This window comes from Myotis brandtii, unplaced genomic scaffold (assembly GCF_000412655.1).
Source record: "Myotis brandtii unplaced genomic scaffold, ASM41265v1 scaffold1424, whole genome shotgun sequence".
NCBI lineage: Eukaryota > Metazoa > Chordata > Mammalia > Chiroptera > Vespertilionidae > Myotis > Myotis brandtii.
The window spans coordinates 297842-322420 of NW_005355089.1; the positions used below are offsets into that span (position 1 = coordinate 297842).

A 24579-nucleotide genomic window follows, 5' to 3' on the forward strand; every position below is an offset into this window, starting at 1 on the left:
CTATTCTACCCCTTGCATTGGCCCTAAGCACAGTAATCCAGTTCAGCCTGGAAGAGTGAGAGAGGGAGAGTGAGACAGCAAGAGAGAATGAGAGAGAGACCCCAAAACTTTACATTAATAGAAAAAAGATACAGGTGTCAACACTAACAACAGCCCATGGAAGCCATGGAAAACCTTCCCAACACACTTGTTAGGCCCCTTTGAATTGCTGCACCCTTTCTTTTCTGCTCACTATCCTTCTAGGTATCTGTTTCGCATATGTCAACTGTCTCTTGCGAGGGCAGGGACCCTGTCCTCTCCCCACCTTGAGTATACAGTCGGGCACCAGCAAAATGCTAGGTTGATGGGAGGGAGAGTTGGAAAGTAGCTATAGAAGGTGACATTCCTGGAACAACCGCCGCCGCTGCCGCCGCCACCACCACCGCCGCCACCACCACCACCACCACCACCACCAAAAAAAAATGCCAATCAAATCAATTGCCAAGATAAATCACTTTTATCTCTATAGGAAAGGGAGGACCTAAAAAAAATATAAATTACATTAGTAACACAACATAAGAAAAAAACAGGGGGGAGGGGAAAAAAACAAGAGAAGTCTGTATGATGCTATTCTAACCTGTTTATAAAAAGGCCCTGCATCAGAAATTCACAATCCTACCCACTTCTAAAAATATATTTAAACATGTACAGAAGCGGTGGGCTTGTTTTTAAATTGTTTGCTTTTTTGTAAAAATATATTAAAGGTGAATAGAAATCCTCTCTCCCTGCCCCCTATCTGACCCCCAGCTCTGTACTGGGGGTAGGAGACCAGAGGTAACTCTCTCACCATGTTCTAACCCTTGGTTCCTACCACTCCTAACCCCTCCCCAACTCACTTCACTTAGAACCTGAAACATTAAAAAAAAAAAAAAAGCACACTAGCCTCTTTGGAAAAGCATAACTCTGAGGGTAAACTTGCTTTTCATTGGAAACACAAAACAAACAGGAAGCTCTGACAGTCCAACTAAACTAAATGGAAACCGTCATGTGGAGGTTGGGTTTCAGCTCCACAGAAACTTCTAACAAAGAAACAGAGGGGAAAGAGGCCTGGAACTAGGGGGATTTGCTAGCAATTAGCTGCCTTTGAAAGATCAAGGGGGGTTGTTAATGAGCAGAAGGGCTGGGGTCCTGGTCTTGGTTATAGCAGTCAGGGCCTAGTCAGGCAGTTGCCTACACAGGGACACAGGCTGCCCCCCTTCCCTCCCCTCGCCACCCTCTGCTGCCTTGAAATCCCCAAGAAAAGCAAAGCTGGGCAGAAACAGAGAGGAGGGGAGTGGGGACCTCACGTGCAAAGGGGGAGGTAGCCAGGCTTTTTGCCTTTGGTGTGACTAGATGGAGGACTGCTTGGCCCCTGGGGTCCCCAAGGTAGAAAAAGCAAATGGGGCTAAGGGACCCCTGATTCCAAGGAAGGGGAGTCGATGTGGGCTGTGGAGAATGAATGAACTGGAGACACCAAGATGACAAGGAGGTCTCACATATTCCCTGTGGCCTGCATGATAGCTGTTAAGTTCCCCAGAAGCACTGGGCCAACTGGGGTGAGGTTGGAGAGGGGTGGAGGGTACAGATGCACTCCACTTGGGCAGTGCCAACATGGAGGGAGGGGGACATTCTCCATCCAGTCCAGGTTGCCAAAGAAGGCAGGACAGGTGGAGGTGGAGGGAGTTGGGGGACAGGAAGGGAGATGGTGGGCACTGTCTGGACAATAGACATCCACAAAGAAAAGAAGGGGAGGGGGGATCAGACGACCAGCTCCTGTATACATGAGTGCCCCCTCTCCCAGGCTCCGGCCCTGTGGCCTCTGCACTCAGCTTGAGCGTCCACCTGGCACCTGGGAGTGCGGCGGCCCAGGAGTGAAGGTGTGAGTTCCATGGTCTTCTGATCCAGACGTCAGGTGGGGAAAGAAGCAGGGAGGTTCCCGATGGAGAAGCAGGGCTGAGCTGTCCTGCCACATCCTCCCTGGAAGGTCCACGCTGCGTGTTGGGATGCAGGTGAAGAAAGCGGGCCCTAGAGCCCCGGGTCATTTGCTTCGGCGGCAGGTGCTTTGAGGCTTTAGGAGATGGTTTTTCACCTGCTCGGACTCAGCCACAGCCGCGTGGGATCAAAATCCAGGCAAATCCCTGGAGCCCAGCCTGGGGACTTGATCTGTAGCCATTCCAAAGTAGCTTCCTCCAATGGGCTATGAAGTCGTGGTCAACGTCATGGTCAAAGGCTCTCCCCACCTTGAGAAGTGACAGGAATCTCTCCTCTTCCCAAGGACGCAAGAAGTCAGCCCATGACCTTTCTAGGCTCCCTCTGGAAATGGCCCATGGTGGGGCAGTGAAGAGGCTCCAATCCCCTCTCTTTATTTCCATGAACCATTTGGCAAGAAAGGGCAGAGGCCAGCCCCTTCTCCCAGGAACAAGTCTCGAGTGGGAAATGTCCCCTGGGCTGGGGGGAGGAAGGGGAAGGAAGGAAGGGCAGAGGGGGGCAGACTTCTGGAGACGGGGCTGGAGTTGTGGGAAGTAATAAGCGCTGGGCCTCCCCCTTCAGGACCATGGCAATACTGAGGGCCCAGGCTCTCCTCATGCCTCTCCTCACCCTGCCTTCTGGCTCTAGGTGGGGACAAGAGTCAAGGGTTGACAAGGCTGGTGAGAGGGAAATGGGTTAGAGCAGCAGAAAAGAGAGTTCTAGTCAGCTGGAAACCTCTGCCATTTATCTGCTACTCAGAGGTATGGAGGAGGAAGGCAGGATGCTCTAGAGGAAATGGAGGAGGGAGTTGGGGGGGTCAGTGAAGAGGCCTGTGGGGAGTCCCTGCCTTTGGTCAGTTCCAAGAAAGCAGGACGATGTGCCTCAGCACCTTGTCGGGGGCAGACAGGATCCAGGAGTGCCCCGAGAGTTGACCATGGAGAAGGCAATGGGGGTGAAAGGGGGAGGGGCAGGATGCCAGGGAGCTCACAGAAGTAGTTTGCCATTTCTGTGGATTTTCAGGATACGGCCGAGTCTCTGCTTTGCTGTGGCCAGGCCCTTTTTGGGACGCTTTCCTGTGGGGCAACCAAGAGGTAAGCAAACACTATGGCAAGGGCTCCAGGAGCAACATCAGTACCAGTTGTCCTCAGCCACCCCCCTCCTGTACCTCTGCCCACAGTTTCCCCATCCTTCCACCTACTCCAGGCCCATCTTGGGCAAGAAGTGCTCCTTAACTACTCCCATCCAATACCACATGCCTTTGCTCTTCCTCCTATGACCTTTTGCCACGGACTCCCTGGTTAGTCTGTCTGGTTCCTTTTCTCCACTGTTTTTTGGTCCCATTTTCCTTCCTATATTCTTCAGGGAGATGATTGTGTTTCCCAGTCCCCTTATCTTGCCCACCAGTATTAGACAAGTACCTGGTTAGTGATTATAGCTCAGTATCCCTAATGTTGCTACCCCCAGAGGCTTGTTTCATTCAAAACCCCCATCTTCGTCACCCAATGCCTCACCCTCTTGAGCTATGTAGAGACTGGGCTTTGAGGGCCAAAATGAGGAAAAGGAGGGCTCGAGTCCCTGACCCTTGCCTCCTCCCCTCTCCCCACATCAAATCACCTCCCACATCCCATGTGACCACCTCCATATTTAATTCATGTATCCCACCCTCTCCATTCCCTCTGCCAGAGCCCCTGCCTCTCTTCTCTGCAGCTTAGAGAGTGTGTGTGCCTCCTTCTTAGACTTCCCACCTTCAGCCCATCCTCCACTCTGGCTACCAGAAGCTCTTTGTAAACCCACATTTGAGCTTGTCTCTGCTTAACACCAGTCGATGTCACTTCATGGCCTATGACATCAAGTCCAAGCACCCTAGGTCAGCTGCCAGTGTCCCTTCCTGTACTGTCATCTACCAGAGTGCATAGTGTTTGGAGCTGTGGCCCTAAAGTCCTCAATTCTATAATCATATGGCAGTTGTACCTTGTCCTGCTTGATTGCTCTGAGAGCCAACTGAAGGGCGCCGCTGGGTCAAGAAGACACCAGGGGCCATGGGTGTGGTGCTGCGGTTCGCCTGGGCCATGCCAAAGGCATTGGGACGAGCAGTATACTCGTGGTCAGCAAGGCTTCCTGAGAGGGCCTCTTGTTTAGGCTCAGGAGGAGGTACAGGTGAGGAGGAGGTGAGAAGCTGGGGTGCAGTAGGCAAAGCTGGGGCTGGTGCTGCCACGCTGACATTGGACTCTTGAGGGCGAGGCTGTTCTACCTCCTTCAACAAAGGCTTCTTCTTGATACATTTCTTCTTTTGGGCCTTCTGCAGCTCCTGAAACACAAGCCAAGTGGGAGGGGAGAAATCAGGAATGGAGAAAAAAGAGAATTTCCCAGAAAGGAAACTGGACAATGGTCAGTGTGGTTCTGCGCCCCGCCCCCAGCCCACATCTAGCCTGGATATATGTACATGCTGACAGGCCTTCCTGTACCTGAGGTCATCTCTCTGGCACCATCTACCCTTAAGTCATCACTGCCACTAATCAGTACAGTGGCAACAGAAAGGCAAATGAGTTCTGAGACTTGGGGTTTTGGTACTAACATTGCCAATTATGAGGTGGATCAGGAAACTTATAAAAATAACTAAATTTATGCCAGCAGCTGAGACACTTTATATGCTTTATCCCATTTACTCCACAGAGCAGCCCTGAGAAAAAAAAATCCCTATTTACAGATGAGAAAACTGAGGTGCAGGGAGTAAGTATCTTGAGCCTAAAGCCTTATAGCTAAAGAGATGTTGTGTATTTGAACACCCACCCTGCACACTTCTCAACATGGGACACCTGAAAGTAAAAGAGTAGTGGCAGGTTTGAATAAGATAAACTTGGGTTCAAATCTAGATTTGTGCTTCCTAAGTTGGATGACCTTGTTCAAGTTACTAACCTTTCTGAATCTCAATTGCCTCATCTGTAAAATGGGCAAAATAATGTTTTTCAGGGTTGTCAGATTAAATAATAACATTAAAAACATAGTACATAATAGGTACTCAGGAAGTGGTGAACTATTACTCTATCTTCATCCCTTAAAATGGTGTCTCTTCCTCTTGCTGGTCTTTTTCTTTTAATAGAGGACTTGACAATCCTCTAGTTCACCAATCTTAAAACCTTGATCTGGGATGGAGGGATGAATAAGGAGTTGTGCCACTTCTCCCAATACCTTGGATTTCATCCATCTATGACTCTATTGATTTACTATCCACTGGGTAGTGGGTACCTGTAGAGTGGGCATCTGGAGCCCTGAGAACCTGGAAAGGTGATGCTGAGAGCATGTGAATGACTTCACCTTCTGAAATGCTACACAGCCACAAAGACCACCTCAGTGATTACATTTCTTTGCCTTCTCCTGGCAACACGGGCCTACGCCTGCCTTTGGAGGATCTGACAGGCTGTGGCTACCATACGAATTTCTGAGAGATAAGAATAATAATATTAGTAATACATGCCAGGCACTATTCTCGAATTTAACTCGTTTACTACTAATAAAAAGTATTAGGAAAATTATAATCCCATTTTTAGTAGAAGAAACTATGGCACCGAGAGGCTGTCATTTTCCCAAGGTTACGGGACCTCTCTTTTCTCAGCCACACTGCTATTCCACCCACATCAGGAACTGTATTTCTGCCCCTATTTTTCTCTACTGAATCCAGAAGTTATCTGTTCACACCTAGATCATACAGCCAATGTTTTCTACCTCTATTGCCTATTTATTTCTCATATAATTAATCCAGATTCCCCCACAGAAGACTTGACTGTCATATGACAAGGCCACTTTCACTGTGACAATTCTTTTGCTCAAAAAGCCTAGCAGGTCCACATCCAAGTTCAAATTCCCTGGCCTGACATTCATGGTCTTCCACAGTCTGACCACTTATACTTACCTAACCCATAATGATAACAATGAAAATCTAACATGTCTACAGTAATTATACTCTGTGGCAAGTGCCATTCTCAGAGTGTTTGCATATATTACCTCATCTAATCCTCAAAGTCTACAAGAAAGCTGATGCACAGGTAATTAAGTAATTTGCTCAGCGATAGAGGATTCAAACTTAGGCAGGCTGGCTCCGGATCCATTATATTTATTTTTCTTAATCCTCACCCGAGGATACTTTTTCCATTGATTTTTAGAGAGAGTGGAAAGGAGGGGGAGAGACACAGAGAGAGAAAAACATCGATGTGAGAGAGACACATTGATTGCTTGCCTCCTGCACGTGGCCCTGGGGGATCCAGCCTGCAACCGAGGTACGTGTCCTTTACCGGAATCGAACCCAAGACTCTTCAGTCCACGGGCCATAGCTTTATCCACTGAGCCAAAGCAGCTAGGGCTGGAATCCATTTTTTAACTTCCATTTATCTTACCCCATTCCTCAACATGAGTCCTCCAATCCAAAAAGATCTGCTCATTCATTCATTCACTCACTCAACACTGAATAAACACATGTTTAACACAGTGGGGATACAAAGTTAAATTAGATATATCCCCACCCTTGAGGCCCTTATAGTTTAATAAGCCACAGAAAATTATACTTATAAGTACCCTGGGAGGATGCTATGAAAGCACAGAAGGATACTGAAATAAATTGGTGGTAGGTGGTGTGAAGGGGTATTAGGTAAAGCATCTCAGAAGACAGTGTGATTCCCAATGGGCAGAGGGAATAGCTTGTGCAAAGGCACAGAGGCATCTGATACACTGAGTGAACTATGAGTACCACAGTGCAACAGTGTGGCTGGTATAAAGGGCCTGCATGAGGGGCCAGCAGGAACTCAGGGAGAAGAGGTGACCAGAGACCACCAGATCAAGAGGGCCTTGTATGTGTATCAAGTTCTCTTCTGGAATACCTCCCTGTGTCCTCCAAATGCTTAGTCTGCAAAACCCCTCCCCAATTTCAAAACCTCTTCTTTAAGGCCATCCCTGATAACCGAAATAGAAATAAGCTCCTTAAAAGGTACTAAGAGTAGTTTTCACACTTTTAATGAACTTATCTGTTTATTTAAAGCAGAATTCCTTTTCTTTTCAATTACATTTTACATGGCACTAGGATATACATTACAGAGAAAAGTTCTGCTCAAAGAAGAGCCACCTGGCCTGCGTGGTCTCCTGGCTCCCAACAATAACCATCAAAACACTTGCAAGCAACTCCAACGTGCCATCAGCCATCATATTAAAAACATAATTCTATTGAATTTTATTTAAATAGGGTATAATTACTTAAATATATAAATACTTAACAATTTCATTTGATTTAAATAGCAATTTAAATAACAATTTCATTTTTATTTAAATGAAAGTTAGAGGATATGAGTTTGCATCTTGTCTCCTCCATTTACTGGCTGTATTATCCTGGACTAGTCACTTAAAGACAGCCTCATTTTCTTCACCTGTAAAATGATGAAAATATAACCTTTTGAAAAGGGGTACTGGGAAGATTACATGAGACACTGTACAAATGCAGCACCTAACATAAAACAGATGCTCAATAATAAATGTTCTAAGCTACAGGAAGTGGCACGAGGCACTAGGGGGATGTCGATAAGGAGATAAACATAAGATTCCCCTCTAACTACTCCGATGGTTGCTGAGCACATTATACATATTAAACAACTTTGTAAACTTTAACATGCTTAAAGGTCAATTTGATTGTAGTGAAGTGATCCTTTAAAACAAAAATTAGTGGGTGATGTTTTCTTGGGAAGCAAGGGGACAAGATTAAGATCCAATTTTTGGGCCTGGCCGGCGTGGCTCAGTGGTTGAGCACTCACCTATGAACTAGAAGTTCACAGTTCGATTCCCGGTCAGAGCACATGCCCAGGCTGGGGGCTTGATCCCCAGTGTGGGGTGTGCAGGAAGCAGCCAATCAATGATTCTCTCATCATTGATGTCTCTCCCTCTCCCTTCCTCTCTGAAATTAAAAAATGTATTTTTTAAAATTTTTTAAAAGATTCCATTTTTGATATAGAGGACAAGAAAAAAAAAAAAAAAGCAAATTCCCGTACTGGTAAATGGCTAAGAACTTGAGTATACTCAATTGAGTCACCTCCTTGGAATTTCATGTGAAGGCAAATGTTCTTACTCAAGGACAGACCTGGTCCTTCCCATCTGAGAGGTTTTTACACACCCAGAAAAGCAAGGGCTTTTCTCTGGTCCCCTATTTTCTTTCATGTCAACTGTGTAACCTGTGCAATGAGCTGCTCATTGTGCTGGGATGGGAAGGATACAGGAGGGACTAGAATACAGTCATGGGTAAAGATCAAAGAATTCCCACTCCCCAGTGAGACAACAGTGGGAGCCTATCAGCTTGAAGGTCTGAGCTTTGAGGCTCTAAATGAAACTAGGATCATAGCAGGGCCATTGCTTGAGTGTCAGCACCTACCTGCTGGGCCAGCTTTGCAGCTGCTGCAGCCAAACCTGTCTCAATGGAAGCTACCCGGGTCCCCTCCCGCACAGGACGATCCTGCTTTGGCAGAGTTGGGGTCACACGGGCTGCAGAGGAAAGAGGATGAAGACATTTATCTGAATGCTAACCAAAGATGATCACACTGGTCTTTGTACTTCCGGCTTTAACAAAGCCAGATTTTGCTTCCCATCATGTAAGAAAATAACTCACAGATGCCTAAAGTACACAGAGCACATACTTATTAAAGGATAAAAGTTAATCTCCTTAAATTGGCAGTTAAGGTTGTACATCTTCTGCTCCAGGCCTACCTACCACACCAACCTTATTTCTGCACCCATATTCCCAGATTCTCCAGACAAAATGGCTTCCTCATTACACCTTCAGAATATGTACAGCTCATCTTCTCTCCCTGTGCCTTCTTCCTCATCATCCACACTGCCTGTAGTACCCTCTTCCCTTTTGTCCACATCTTCAAAACCTTCAAAGGTAAGCCAAAACCAACCTTCTATGCAAGCCTCTGGGACCTTTCTGGCTCCTTTCCCCTGAACTTATAATATGCACACGTCCCTTAATATATTAATTTCACCATCTTGTCTTGTTCCCTAATGTTGATGTGTGTTATTTTGTCCACTCAGCCAAGCTATGAGCTACTGGAGATCAGCTTCTTGTACAACCCTTTTATAATGAACAATCTTGAATCAAAAAATAGTTACTCATCTCACATTTTACATAGGAATTGTATTTCAGTATAACCAAACAGCATCAGATGACGAGGAAAGCTCTTTACAGAAGAATGCCAGCTGATAAATGCAGAATGAATGACAGAATTAGGAAATCACAGGTTTGCAAGCCCTAATGAAACAACTGATTCTAGGGCACTGGATATTCACACAGCACCAGAGTATTACCTCACATGTTATTTGCTAGTCTCAAGAAGAAAAAAACCCCACAACTTTACAAGGGTGAGGTCAGGAAATCACCCCCTTGACTCGGTATTAATCTTATTGTCACTAATAGGGAGACAGACAACTTCATGCATCTCCTGATGCAATGCAATAGGAAATTTACAGTATCATCTGAGAAGTAGGGAACATGCAGGAGGCAGCCGATCAATGATTCTCTCACATTGATGTTTCTCTCTCTCTCTCCTTCTCCCTTCCTCTCTGAAACCAATAAAACTATTTAAAATATAGAAACAGCCCTGACCGGTTTGGCTCAGTGGATAGAGCGTCGGCCTGCAGACCAAAGGGTCCCAGGTTCGATTCCAGTCAAGGGCATATACCTTGGTTGCAGGCATATCCCCAGTGGGGGGTGTGCAGGAGGCAGCTGATCGATGTTCCTCTCTCATCGATGTTTCTAACTCTCTATCCCTCTCCCTTCCTCGCTGTAAAAAATCAATAAAATATATTTTTAAAATATAGAAACAGCCCGAGCCAGCTTGGCTCAGTGGATAGAGCGTTGGCCTGCAGACTGAAAGGTCCCAGATTCAATTCTGGTCAATGCCCGGGTTGCGGGCTTGATCCCAGTGTGAGCCGTGTAGGAGGCAGCCAATCAATGATTCTCTCTTATTGATGTCTCTATCTCTCTTTCCTTCTCCCTTCCTCTCTGAAATCAATAAAAATATAATTTAAAATTATAATAAAATAAATAAATAAAATATAGAAACAGACACATAGATACAGATAACAAACTGACAGTTGCCAGAGGGGAAGAAGGTTGGGTGAAAAGGGTGAAGGGATGAAGAATTACAGATCTTTAGTCATGAAATAGCTGCAGGGATGTAAAATACAGCACAGGGAATATAGACAATAATACTGTAATAACTCTGTATGGTGCTAGGTGGGTACTTGAAGTATGGGGGGGGGGAACACTTTGTAAAGTTTATGATTGTCTAACCCCCTATGCTGTACACTTGAACCTAATACAAAATAATACTGATTGTAAACTGTAATTGAAAAATAAAATTTAAACAAACACACATAAAAAGAAAAAGTGCTAAATCTTAATGAGGGCAGTGAGCTTTGTGGCATTTTAACTTGTCCTAGACCCATCCAAGACTCCTCAGCTCAGAAGTAGCCTCAAAAGATAAAAGCTTACATTCCCAGTAATACTGGGAACATAAAGGAGCTGGAGCTTTCTTTGAAAGCCTAGTGCTCTAAAGCTTCTCCCCAGGGGGTATTTATCACCAGTATTTAAAGGAAAGTGCTTAATGTCACAGCCCTTAAGAGGATGGATAATAGTTGTGGCAAACAAGACTAACCCAAAGGCTTAAAAAGAAAAGCTGAGCAATGAGCTATCCACTGGGGATTTTAAAAGCTCCCACACATTTTTGGGAATCTAGAAGGCCATAAGCATTCATAGCGTATGATCAGGAAAAACTTGAGAAAGCCCTAAGCACTCACTGTGGCTGACGCTGAGGCTCTAAAAAGCAGGAAGTGAAGCCTTAGGAAAGTTGTAAACTGCCTGCCTGGATGTTGAAGACACATAGTGCCCCTTTATCTAGCACTGGGAGACTTACTGACTCCAGGCATTTAAGGAAATCAATGCCCAATCATTAAATGACCACTAAGCTAAATGAGTAGAGACTTCAGTAGCATATACTGAATAAAAAGAATACATACTTTAATGACTTTTCTGAACCAATGCTATAAACAAACAAATTACAAGTAGCAACAAAACAAATCCTGGAAAGTAGAATGGGGCATATCTGATTTCCAGAGTTGCCACATTATTGAAAAGTTCAGATTTCAACAAAAAAATTACAAGATATGCGAAGAACTAAGAAAGTGTAGACATACAGAGGAAAACAAGTAACAAATAAACACTGTACCTGATTTCCTAAAGAAAATTGGATTTACTAGACAAGGACTTTATACCAGCTATTCGAAGCATCTTCAAAGACATAATGTAGACCATGTATAAAGAATTAAAAGTATGCCCTGGCCAGTTTGGCTCAGTGGATAGAGCATCAGCCTGTGAACTCGGGGGTCCTGGGTTCGATTCTGGTCAAGGACACATGCCTGGGTTGTGGGCTCGATCCCCAGTGTGGGGCGTGCAGGAGGCAGCCGATCGATGATTCTCTCTCATCACTGATGTTTCTCTCTCTCCCTAGGAGGAACATTTTATAATGAAAAAAGGGTCAATCTATCAATAAGATATGTTATAAACATATGTGCACCTAACAAAAGAGTCCCAAAATAGATGAAGCAAGAATTGACTGAATTGAAGGGAGAAACATAATTAAACAACAGTTGGAGACTTCAATTCCCACCACTTTCAATAATGGATAGGACAATTAGAAGAACAGCAAGAAAATATACACTTAGGATATCTCAAAACTTCACTAAAATGCCTTAAAAAAAGGATGTGCAAATAGAGCAAAATGTTCATCATTAAATATGGGTGATAAATCTTTGGGTGCCCATCATACTAACCTTTCTAATTTTGTGTATATTTAAAATCTTTCACAATAAGACATTTTAAACATAAAAAAGGAAAAATATTTACTAATTATTCTAGTTCTTGAACCACAGTAACTTGATTATTGCAGCACTGTAGCATATTTAAATCTTATAAGACTAATTCCTTTTCATTTACTTTTTAATTTCAAAATGCTTTAAACTAATCATACCTGTTTACTCTTTTAAATTAATTTCAGAATGAGTTCACCACTAAATTCCATTAGGATTTTGATCTGAGATAGTGTTAAACATATACATTTAATTAATGACCTTTTATTTATTTTTAATTTTTTTAAAAATATACTTTATTGATTTTTTACAGAGAGGAAGGGAGAGGCAGAAACATGGATGAGAGAGAAACATCAATGAGTCGACTCCTGCACACCCCCTACTGGGGATGTGCCCGCAACCAAGGTACATGCCCTTGACCAGAATCGAACACGGGACCCTTCAGTCCACAGGCCTACGCTCTATCCACTGAGCCAAACCGGTTAGGGCTAATTAATGACCTTTTAAAATACTCAGTCTTTGTAACCAGGCAAATGGTACACCTTTATTTATTCATAACTTCTTATATGTTCCTCAGTAAAGTTCATGTAGGTTCCACATAGAATCTTAAAATTATTCTTCGGGATTTTATACAATTGTTATTACCAATAGAATATTTTTTCTCAGTGCATTATGGTTTTATTAATGATATATAACAATTCTTGTTTTTTTGGATATCTGGTTTACATTCAGTAATTACCCAATGTATTGAATTCTTATATTAGTTTTAACGGTTTTACAGTTGATTCTCTTGCATTTCCTAATTATACAATCATATTATTTCTTTCACTTGTCAAATACTTATTAAACATCTCACATGTGCCAGGCACTGTACAAGATGCTATAGATACAATAAAGGACTAAAATAAATACTAGTAAGGTTCCTACCGCCAGGGAGCCTCATATCATGATAATTTGACCTCTTAATTTCCAATAGTTAGGGTTATTTCTGCTTCATTCCTAATTATGCTGTCTAGAACTTCTAGAACAATGCTAATAGCAGTGATGATGGGTATAAGAGGAATACCCTCGGTAGAATGCCTCAGTCTTTTGGGATTAAGAATCCACTTTGAAAATATGATAAAAATTAGCTTTCTATTTACAGAAATATACATGCATATATGTATACATTTAAATTAAAACTACAGAGGTGTTCATTATCTGCTGTCTGAATAGGGAAACAATGGATAAGATCAACTTTTTATATAGAAATATTCAGTTATTTTATGTAGAATGAGGGGAAAGTACCACAAACAAAATTACATATGTATACAAAAAATAACTATTCCTTACTATATAAAAAGGGCAATTTGAAAAGCCTGGAGACATACATGGATAAATGGGCTAAGGTCAGAAATAAAATTTACAAAAGAAAAAATTCTTATGCTACTATGAACATCAAGGAAATAAAAATTAGTAAGATACTGTTGTTTGCTTGTAAATTACCAAAGATCAAAAAAATATCATGGTGGAGACTGCTAGTTCTCAACCCAGTATCATTTTCCCTTTCTTGCTTTTTTTAAAAAAAATATGTTTTTATTGATAGCAGGGAGAGGGAGAGAGGAATAGAAACATCAATGGTGAGAGATAATTACTGATCAGCTGCCTCCTGCATGCCTCCTATTGGGGATCAAGCCCGCAAGTCAGGCATGTGCCCTGACCAGGAATCAAACCGTGACCTCCTGGTTCATAGGTCAATGCTCAACCACTGAGCAACACGGGCTGGACCCTTCCTTGCTTTATGACAAAACGCATGACTTTGTGGGACAGAAATGTACCTAGCTAAAGACTACATTTCCTGGCCTGACAGATAATCTTGGCCATGTGACATAATTTCAGCAAAGATGTTATAAAAAAAAGACTGTAAAAAAAAACACCACAAAACTGTAACTCACAAAACTGTAACTCAGAGACCTCTGCAGAGGTAAAGCAGCCATCTTGTGACCCTTAGGGGATAAGCACTCACTAAGGATGCCTGATAGGTTACTGTTACTCACAGACAAATACTATTCCTAACTGATATGCTCAATACCTGTAAAGATTTATAAACAATATCCTCACACATGGCTGGTGAGAGTGTACACTAGTACAACCTTTCTGAAAAGCAATTTGGCAATACATACAAAGAGCTTTTAAACACTCATATTAACAAATTGTATTGGCAAGGGTGTAGGGAAATAAGCACTCTCATGCATTGCTTGTGGGTGTGTAAACAGTCTCTAAGATGTAATTATTAAGTGAGAAAGGCACATAACAGTGCATAAAGTATGCTTCTAATTGAGTGGGAAAAAAGAGGGGGGGAAATATATATGTGTTTGCTCGTATATGCATAAACTACCTCTGAAAGAATAAACATGAAACTGGTAACAGTAGCTGACTCCAGATGAGAAATTGGAAAGCTGTGGAACAGGGACTGGAGGAACTTTTCACTGTATACAACTACATTTTTTTCCTTTGGCCCATCTAGTCTCTTGGAGATCCATCCTAAGTAAATAATCAGAGATACAAACACATAAAAAGATGTTCACCCCAAATGTTATCACTAATTGTGAAAACTTGGGACTAAGCTAAATGCCCCACATCAAAGGAGAAGTTAGGTAAATTAGATGTATCAATGAAATAGAATGCTTTGTAACCACTAATATATTATTTATAAATGATGGCATAGGGATGTGCTTAAGATATAATGTTAACTTAAAAGACCAGACATATTCATTGGCTTTAAACTTTTACACTCAACTTCTAGTCAATGTAGAGTTATCATTCTCAAGACAATGTAAAAAACCTTGACAATGTAAATGAAAAAATGTGGCTCATAGAAGGTTGGAGGAAGGAAGGAAAAAGTAGCAGACAGCCCAGCCAGTGTTGGTCAGTGGTTGAGTGTCGGCCTATGAACCAGGAGGTCGTGGATTGATTCCTGGTTAGGGCATATGCCCAGGTTGCAGGCTCGATCCCCAGTGGGGGGCATGCAGGAGGCAGCCAATCAATGATTCTTATCATTTATGTTTCTCTTTCTCCCTTGTCCTTCCTCTCTGAAATCAATAAAAAATATATTTTTTAAAAGCAGTTGTAAAAAAAAAAAAAAGCAGCCGTAATGTCTATATCTTAGAGAGTGGATAATCAAGAGAGATTGTCAGATACTGATGGAAGGAGAAACAGGTTAAGTTAATAAATCAAGAAATTATGTTATAAACTCTATAATATTGAGTTTTGAAGGTAACCACAACAAAAATGAAAACTATGAGGCCCTCACAGGCATGGGATTGTAGGCGGGAAAAACAGGAAGACGACGACTGCATTTCATCCTAAACTCCTCTATTATTTGATTTGCTACCAGATATACACATTATTTTGAATAAAGGACAAAATAATTTTAAAGTAGGATATATGATTGTATATATAATATGATTTCAATCATAAAAAGAAAAATGCTCAAGAAAAAAGACTAGAAGGAAATATATCAACACATTAATAGTGGTTGCTTCTGGGTGGAAGAATCATGAGTGGTTTCTTTTTATACTTTTCTCTATGTTCTGTAGTTTCCAAATTTTCTATTATGCTCATAAGTCAGAAGCTATAGGGGAAAATAAAATCAGAAAATAGGCCTGAGGAAAGAAAAAAGAAATACTTGCTGATTGATGCACTAAGAGAACACTTTCCAGGGCTACCTTGCCACTTCACACCCCCAAAGCGAAGTAAACACCAGACCCAAATAAGGCTGGGTGAGGAGAGCAGGCCCTTTATTTACTGGGGAAACATAAGTACTGAGATGCCAGCACCCTCTGTGATGGTCTGCTGTAGTAAAGACCTCAATTTGCTCACATCTCCTTGCATTCATGAGAATTTTGCAGTTCCCTTTCAGGAGATGGAATATACTTCTCCTGAAATAAAGGCTTGGCCATGTAACTTGCTTTGGTCAATGGAACAATAGAAAACATGACACAAGCCGAGACTTGAAGAGACTTTGCACATTGGGGCTTGTCCTCTCGATGCTGGATACCCTCGTGCTTGCTACCTTGTGAAAAAAAAACTTATCAATGAAAGACCACACAGAAAGAGGCCCCAGCCCAACCCAAGTTAGGTCCCAGACACCTGAGGAAGACCTCTGCAGATCATCCAGCCCCAGTCAAGCTGGTCCAGAACAGCAGATCAATCTAGAGAATGATGAGAAATGATTACCTGCTGTTGTTCTAAGCCACTAAGTTTTGGGTAGCTGGATAAGCAGCAAAAGCTAACTGACACACCCTCCAATGTGAAAACCACCCGGCCAATAAGATGAATAAAATTCTTTTAAAAAAAATTATTTTATTATCCTCTAAATTCCATGTCCAACTCAATGATCATCTTCTTCTTTTTTCAAAGACGGCCTCTCAGTGAGTACAGGTGACAATTCGGGCCTTGCAGAGCTCAATAGTCAGCATAATTTCCCTCCTTTGACATTAGTATTACCAAAGGGCTATGACGATGGTAGCAAAATATTCTCAGAAGCCTTAGACTACTTGCTAAAATCTGTTCAAGGTCTTCTTCATTTCATTTTAAGCCATATAATATCAGAAGCAAAGTGCTCCATTACCTCTGGCTTTGCTGAACTGAGTGCACGAATTGATCATTTTTGCTCCAGCACCTAATACCTGGCACACAACAGGCAGTTTGCTAAATAAACAAATGAGTGACTGAATCATGTCTTCCTATAATTAATATCCCACCTACCTCCAGCCTATTTGTCCCCTAACGACCCCCACACAGTTTAAGGACAAAACACTAGGTCACCTTTAGGACTCCATGGAGCATCATCTGAATTCTTCTTTTTCTTGGGTCGAGATTTCAAAGCAGGGTCGTCATCATCAGATTCCAGGGAAGGGTAAACTGTAGTGAGAGGGAAAAGCAAGGTAAACTGAAATCTCATCCACAAGGGTGAAAACAGAAGGATACCTACAACTCAGCTCCTACCACGCCCCCAAAAGCGGAACCTTTACTTAATCCATATTCAACTACAGGAGTCCCTGAATGAGCCACATACTTTTCATGCCTTTCTGCCTTTGCACCCCTGCTGCAAATGTCTAATTCATCTAATGATCATCTAATTCTGACTCACTCACCCATCAATTTAGTGAGTAATTTCATGAGATACTTTACTGATCCTGCAAAATTCAGCTTTAGATTTCATTCCCTAAAGCCTTCCCTCACTCTCGTAATCTGATTCAGGTGCCTTCACAGCTCTTCATAGCATCCTGTGCATACCCTTACTGTAGTTATTTATTATATAGTGCTTAAGAGATAATTAGTAAATCTGTCACCCCCAATTTACCAGAAAGACAGGGAAATGTACTGTGTGATTTCAAACAAAGGGAGCCTAACATAATGCAGAGTAGGTGCTCAGAAAGTGTTTGTTGAATTAATGAAAAAAAGAATGGTATACACATTATTCACACAAAAAAGGGAACAAAAAGACTACTTGGCTGAATTAGGAATAAGATTACTGGAACTGAATGTTCTGGATATCAAAACACACATATAAGAGCATCTCATACTATACAAATACACACAAACATCCAGTTTTATCACATTCCCCTTACAATCCACATGCAACACCTATAGAATTTAAGGGGAAAGTGGTCTATAAAGGTCCTATGATGAGGTCAAACTCTGCTGCTGTGGCTAAACCTAAAAGAGAAGCAAAGTGAGATTGAAAACTTCCTCTTAATGACTAGCTTCAAATTTCTCTAGAATTTTACTTCATCAGAGAAATTCAGTCTCCCACCTCTTTCTAGAACAAAGAGTTGGCCAATCTATAATAATAAAAGCGTAATATGCTAATTAGACCGGACAGCCAAACGACCTTCCAGGCGTCATTCCGGTCGACCTTCTGGATGAAGCTGCAGCTGCAAGGGCCAAGCCCCTTGCACGAATTTCGTGCATCGGGCCTCTAGTAGACATATGAAAAGATACTCAAAGTCACTAATCACCAGAGAGATGCGAATTAAAACAACAATAAGGTATCAACTCACAGCTGTCAGAATAGCTATCATCAATAAGTCAACAAATAAGTGCTGGAGAGGATATGGAGAAAAAGGAACCCTAGTGCACCGTTGGTGGGAATGCAGACTGGTGCAGTCACTGTAGAAAACAGTATGGAGTTTCCTCTAAAAATAAAAAATGGTCCTGGCAGGTTTGGCTCAGTGGATAGAGCATCAGCCTGTGAATTGAAGGGTCCTGGGTTTGATTCTGGTCAAGGGCATGTACCTCAGTTACAGGCTCAACTGGGCCCTGGTCAGGCTCATATGGGAAGCAACCAATCGATGTGTGTCTCTCTCACACTGATGTTTTTCTCTCTGTCTCTTCCCCTCCCTTCCACTCTCTAAAAATCAATGGAAAAATATCCTCGGGTGAGGATTTAAAAAAAAAAAAAGAAGGCACTCTTACCCTTTGGGACAGCATGGATGGACCTGGAAATTATTATGCTAAGTGAAATAAGCTAGTTAGAGAAAGACAAATACCATATGATCTTACTTACATGTGGAATCTAATGAATAAAATAGGTCCTGAGGCATGGATGCATAGAATAGACTGCCAGATCTCAGAGGGAAGGGGGGGAGGAAGAGATGAACCAAAGAACTTATATGCATATATTCATAGCCCATGGACACAGACAATAATATGGGGAAGGCCTGGGATAGGGTGGGAGCCAGATGGAGGGAGGCAAAGGGGGTGAATGGGGGACATCTGTAATACTCTCAACAATAAAGATTAAAAAATACTCTCAGGAAAAAAAAATACTCTCAGCAAAATAAGAATAGAAGTGAACTTTCTTAACCTCATAACCTATAGCTAACATCATAATAGTGCAAAGACTGAATGCTTTCCTCTTAGATTGGGAACAAGGCAAGGGTGTTCACTTTCTTACCACACTGTGTTTGAAATGCTAGCTAGAACAAAAAGGCAAAAAGAAAAAATTACATACAGATTGGAAAGAAAGGAATAAAACTGTCCCTACTTGAGCAGAGGCTAGGTGGAGGGAGACAAAAGGGGGGAAATGAGGAACAACTGTAATAGTGTCAATAATAAAAAAAATTTGCCCCTACTGGCACATGACATGATAATCTATACAAAAGAAAAAAGAATACACCAAAACAACTAGATTGAGTTTACCAAGTTTTCAAGATATAAGGAAAATACACAAAAATCAATCAATCATACACACACACACACACACACACACACACACACACACACAAGTGATAAACAATTGGGAACCAAGGTTTAAAAAAGATACCATTTCCAATATCACCAAAGAATACAGAGCTTAGGGATAAAGATTAAAAAAACATGTGCAGGATCTATATGCTGAAAACTATAAAAAACTGATGCAATAAATGTTTAAACAACTAAATATGGAGGGACATACCATGTATATAGATTAGAAAACTCAATATACCTAAGGTGACAATTCTCTTGCAGTCATTGTAAAAAATAGTTTGGTGGTTCTCCAAAGAGTAAAATATAGAATTACCATATGACCTAGGAATTCTATCCTAGGTATATTCCCAAGAAAAATGAAAACATTATGTCCACACAGAAAAATACACACAATTGTGTTTTAGGAGTATTATTAATAGCCAAAAGGTAAAAATCCAAATGTCCATCAGCAGATGAATAAATAATCAAATTGTGGCATATCCATACAATGGAATACTATTCAGCCATAGAAAGGAACAAAATGCTGACTCATGCCACAACTTAGATGAACCTTGAAAACACTATGCTAAGTTAAATAAGCCAGACACAAAAGGTCACTTATTATATGATTACTTTTATATGATATATTCATAATAGGTAAATACTGATAGACAGAAAGCAGATTAGTGGTTACTAGGGAATAAAGGGAAAGGGACATGGGGAACAATTACTTAATGAATACAGGGTGTTTTCTGGGATGATGAAAATATCTTGGGCCCTGGCCAGGTAGCTCAGGTGATTAGAGCACCATCCCAATAAGCTAAGGTTATAGGTTTGATCCCCAGTCAGGGCACATACAAGAAGCAACCGATGAATGCATAAATAAATGGAACAACAAATCAATATTTCTCTCTCTCACTAAAAATCAACCAATCAATCAATCAAAAAGAAAATGTCCTGTAAATAGAGAGGGGTAGTAGTTGTACCACACTGTGAATGCACTAAACACTTTAAAATAGTCAATCAGTGGTGAATTTTCTCACAATTACAGATAAAGCCCTAACAACAGATGACCTACAGACAAGTGACAAAAATCATGCAATAGTGCCTTCCATCAGAAAAGAGCAAGTGGTGGCTCTGTTTTCTACAAAATTAAGCTCTGGTAGGAAAGAAGGATGGCTGGGAGAGCAGATGAAGAAGTGAAGACACTTCCCTGTGTTTAAAAAAAGACTGCTGAAGACTAGGCCCTGGATCACATTTTAATTTGATGAAGCTGGTATCTACCTTAAGCAAATGCCCTCAAGAACCTACGCCTGGAAGAAAGAAGTCCAAGCCCAGGGTTTAAGGCTTCAAAAGATCCAATGACCCTGATGCTGGGTGCAAATTCCAATGGGCTCTAACTGAGCAAGGATTAGTATTAGGATCGTCATTATCTGGGTCAGTGTTTTGGCTTCAAAGCCAAAGAGATTTTAAGGGGTGTGCCCTTAGCCCTCTTTTTCCTGCAAGCTCTATTATTTTACAAATTTTCAGAATGTGGTGTTTTTCAGGAAACAGAGAGGGGTAGTGGTTGCATACATCCCATTGTAGCAGAAAAGTCTCTGATGAAAGATGTCAGTCTCCATAATTAATCCACAAATACTACGCAATCCTAATAAAAAATCCTAATAAAATTTGACAAGCTGATTCTAAAATCCATCTGGAATAGAAAAATCTCAATAATGGCCTAGAAATTCTGGAAAAATAAGAACAAGTAGGTTGGTATCTCCTTGTTAAACTGCCTTTCTAGTGTTGCTGGGCAAAGCAGGAGCAGGGAGGGCATGGGAAAGCAGAGGCTGACTGAGCTGTTTGTTCTGAGGGGACCAGTAAGACCAGCTCTGGATGTCTTTGCTGTAGGTGGATGTAACTATCTGCTGAAAGTAGAATGGATGGCCAAGGAACTTGGCACGCCCCCAAGACCAATCACAGCTCAGAACAGAGATGATGGGCTTGATGAGCTTCTGTGGTCTCCTCAGGTGCAAAGCAAGTTCTGCAGAAGGGATTTGCCTTACAAGACACAAGACCTATAGTAACTAATCTATGTGTTATTGCCACAGGAACAAACAAAATAATTTTATGGAACAGAATAATTATAATATCTAACACTTACACAGCACTTACCACATGCTAGGAAATGTTCTATGTGCTTTATGTATATTAATTCATTTTAACCCCACAGCAACCTATATGAGGTAGGTACAGAGAGGCTAACTAGCTTGCCGAAGGTCACATAGCTATTAAGGAACAGAACTTGGAATAAAGAGTAGAAAAAAATATCTAGATTTACATGGGAATTCAGTTTATGACAAAAGTGGAGCTTCAAATCAGGGGGATAATGATGAACTAGCCAATAAATGGTGTTGGGGCAAATGACTACCCATATGGGAAAAAAAATAAGTTACATTTTTACCTCCCACAATTCACAAAACTTGATTCCAGAAAAAAAGCTAAAATTTTAACTTCTATACAAGTTTTAGGTGAAAATATAAGAAAGTCTTCTTACACAAGCCATAAAATACAAAAAAAATGGTAAAGATGACTATGTAAAAACTGAAATCTTCTATATGCTTAAAGGATACCATAAATAAATTAAAATACAAGCAACAGACGACAAGAAAATATTTTTCAACACTTCAAGAACATATTAAAAACACTCCAAGAAATGTAGAATAAAGAACTCACAAATCAATAAGAAAAACAAACATCCTGCCGAAACCGGTTTGGCTCAGTGGATAGAGCATCGGCCTGCGGACTGAAGGGTCCCAGGTTCGATTCCGGTCAAGGGCATGTACCTTGGTTGCGGGCACATCCCCAGTGGGAGATGTGCAGGAGGCAGCTGATCGATGTTTCTCTCTCATCGATGTTTCTAACTCTCTATCTCTCTCCCTTCCTCTCTGTAAAAAATCAATAAAATATATTTTAAAAAAAACACACAAAAAAAAACATCCTAATAGAAAAATGGGTAAAAGTCTGAATAGATAATTCACAGAAAAGAAATAAAGAAGAGCCAATAAACATAAAACAAACTGAGACACCATTTTTTGCCATCTGATTTGGCAAAAATAAAAAAGGCTGATAACATCCACTACTGGTAAGTCTGTGGAGAGACAGGTTTTGCTCATACACTACTCATATACTGGCCATTTTGGAGGGGGATTTGGCACTCTTAACATTTATTTTGTACATACCCTTCAACCCAGCATGTCTAGCCACCCTAGAGAAATGTTAGCTGGCACATGGGCTCTAAAGGTTATTTATACGAATTTTCATTGAAGCATTGTTAGAAATAGTAAAATATTAGAAACAACCTGAATGTTAATCAGTAGGAAATGGCTAAACAAATTATGGTACAGCTATGCTATCAGACTACTATGCAGGAGGTATATCTCAATATTGTTGATGAAGTATCTCTCTAGGAACGGATACTGAAAGATATCCAAGCAAGCTTTAGAACAATAGACACTAAAGAGCACTACACCTTTATCTATTTATAGCTACATGCAGGTATAAACACAAGAAAATGAAAGGTGTAAATCAAACTGATAACAAAGGTCACCTGCCTCAGATAACCTCAGAGGTGGATGAGTGTTAGTCAAAAGTAACTTTTAGCCCTAACCAGTTTGGCTCGGTGGACAGAGTGTCAGCCTGCAGACTGAAGGGTCCAAGGTTCGATTCCAGTCAAGGGCATGTACCTCAGTTGTGGACACATCCCCAGTAGGAGGCAGGAGGCAGCTGATCAGTGTTTCTCTCTCATCGATGTTTCTGACTCTCTATTCGTCTCCCTTCCTCTCTGTAAAAAATCAATAAAATATTTTAAAAATCAATAAAATATATATTTTTTAAAAAGTAACTTTTACTTTCTCTGTCTTGTTCTAATTTGGGTCAATGGCACTAATTTTTTAAAAAATAGTATTAAAACAAAAGCCTACATTAATGTCAGCTATACTATACAAAAAAGTGCTTTATACACTGAAGTACTCAATAAATCTTAGCTTACAAAAATGAGTCATCTCTTAAATATAAAAAGCCCACCAAAAGGTTATTATAAATACTTTTGCCAGGGATGAGTGGAATGACATAGAACACAAAAAATACAGGTGATGGAAATGAAATAGGCAAGAGGGAAAAAGGTCACCAGCAGGGAAGGTTGAACTAAAAGTGAATGATAACTAATTATAACAGCTACCAATTTCTGAGGACCACCCATGAGCAAGACAGTAGTCAGGTGCTTTGTACAAGCATCATCTCTAATTCTTAAATCAACCTGTGAGATAGCCCCATTTTACAGATTAAGAAAATATGGCTCGGCTGTCCTGGACTGAGATTGGGATTTAGACTGGGGTGGGGGAACCCTTCTGGCCGGCACTCAAGTGCTCAGCTGCCCTTACTATACTCTGCATCCTTGAAGCATGCTCCCAAGCTGTCCTGTTCATCCAGACTGGCGTTCTCCTCCTCCTCCTCGCTCTCGGTTCTCCAGTATGCTGGCCGCTTGATGGGCCGCTTTCCTGGGGTGCGCTGGGAAGCAGGACTGCTCGACACTGTACCCAAACCACTGCTGGAGCTCGTACTGCTTCGGTCCTGCCCCCCGGTCCACCAGGCCTGCAGGCTGGAGGTAGCTGGGGAGGACGATGAGGACTGCAGGTTGGCCATGCACAGCATGCCCTGGATGGCCTCCTGAGTGCTGGGAGAGGCAGGGGCCTCGCTGCAAGGGACAGAGGAGAAATGCTTAGGTAGTTTCTTTAGTTGTCAATGGAAATTAGTCATCAGAATAGTCAGGGAGGAGGGCCAACAGCTGAGGGGTCAGGGTGAGAGAAGGAAGAGAATTATCCCAGGTGAAAAACCAGAAATCAATAAAGGATCCAGATAGTAACACAGACTGTTTTCATCAAAAGGCCAGTCCTTCTTGCTTCAAGTCTCTCCACAGACAGCACACAATATGACAAAAAGAGGGGCGCATCTCCCTCCATGTTCATCCATGCTGCGTTCTTTCTTTGTTTTTTAAAAGACCCAGTTCTCCTTCCTTGTCTCTTCCAACTTCCCAAAACACAAAACTGATTCCCCTTGATGTCTATATAGTCTCTCTCTCTCTCTCAGACCTTAAGTTTCTTAGGACAGATTTCATCTCTACTTTATTCTTTCAGTTCAAATGCCCTGGCTAATTCTTTGTCCCTTTAAATAATAGCTTGATAAATGTTTGCTGACTGGCTGCCTTAGCCCTTTGAGTGGGAGGTGAGGGTATGTTGTTTGACTGCCTTGGAAGGGGAGATCAAAGCCAGTACTCACGTGAGGGCAGCATAGTCAGGTCCCCCCACCTGCCTGCTGGCCTTGAGCAGATCAAGAATTCCACCAGCTCCACTCCCATTCCCAAGCTTGCCTTCAACCCCTTCTACCATGTCCTCATCTGTTGTATAGTCCTCCTGTTGGGGAAAAAGGATATCACCTTAG

General features: G+C 41.7%; 1 protein-coding gene across 3 annotated transcripts in view; it reads right to left on the reverse strand.

Annotated features, from left to right (window-relative positions):
• Positions 1–473: 473 nt before the first annotated feature.
• The window catches only part of PHF8 (PHD finger protein 8), a 92917-nt gene continuing 68811 nt past the window's right edge, over positions 474–24579 (reverse strand). For 2 of the 3 annotated variants that reach the window (XM_005860884.2, XM_005860883.2), the window contains 6 exons: positions 24418–24551; positions 23523–23836; positions 16693–16788; positions 8390–8499; positions 3958–4294; positions 474–3059 (listed from right to left, as the gene is read on the reverse strand). In XM_005860884.2, coding sequence (XP_005860946.1) covers positions 2971–3059; positions 3958–4294; positions 8390–8499; positions 16693–16788; positions 23523–23836; positions 24418–24551 — 1080 coding nt within the window. In that variant the 3' untranslated portion in view covers positions 474–2970. Of the gene's footprint in view, positions 3060–3957; positions 4295–7289; positions 7398–8389; positions 8500–16692; positions 16789–23522; positions 23837–24417; positions 24552–24579 lie in introns of those variants that run through there. The other variant, XM_005860885.2, reaches the window with a different exon arrangement.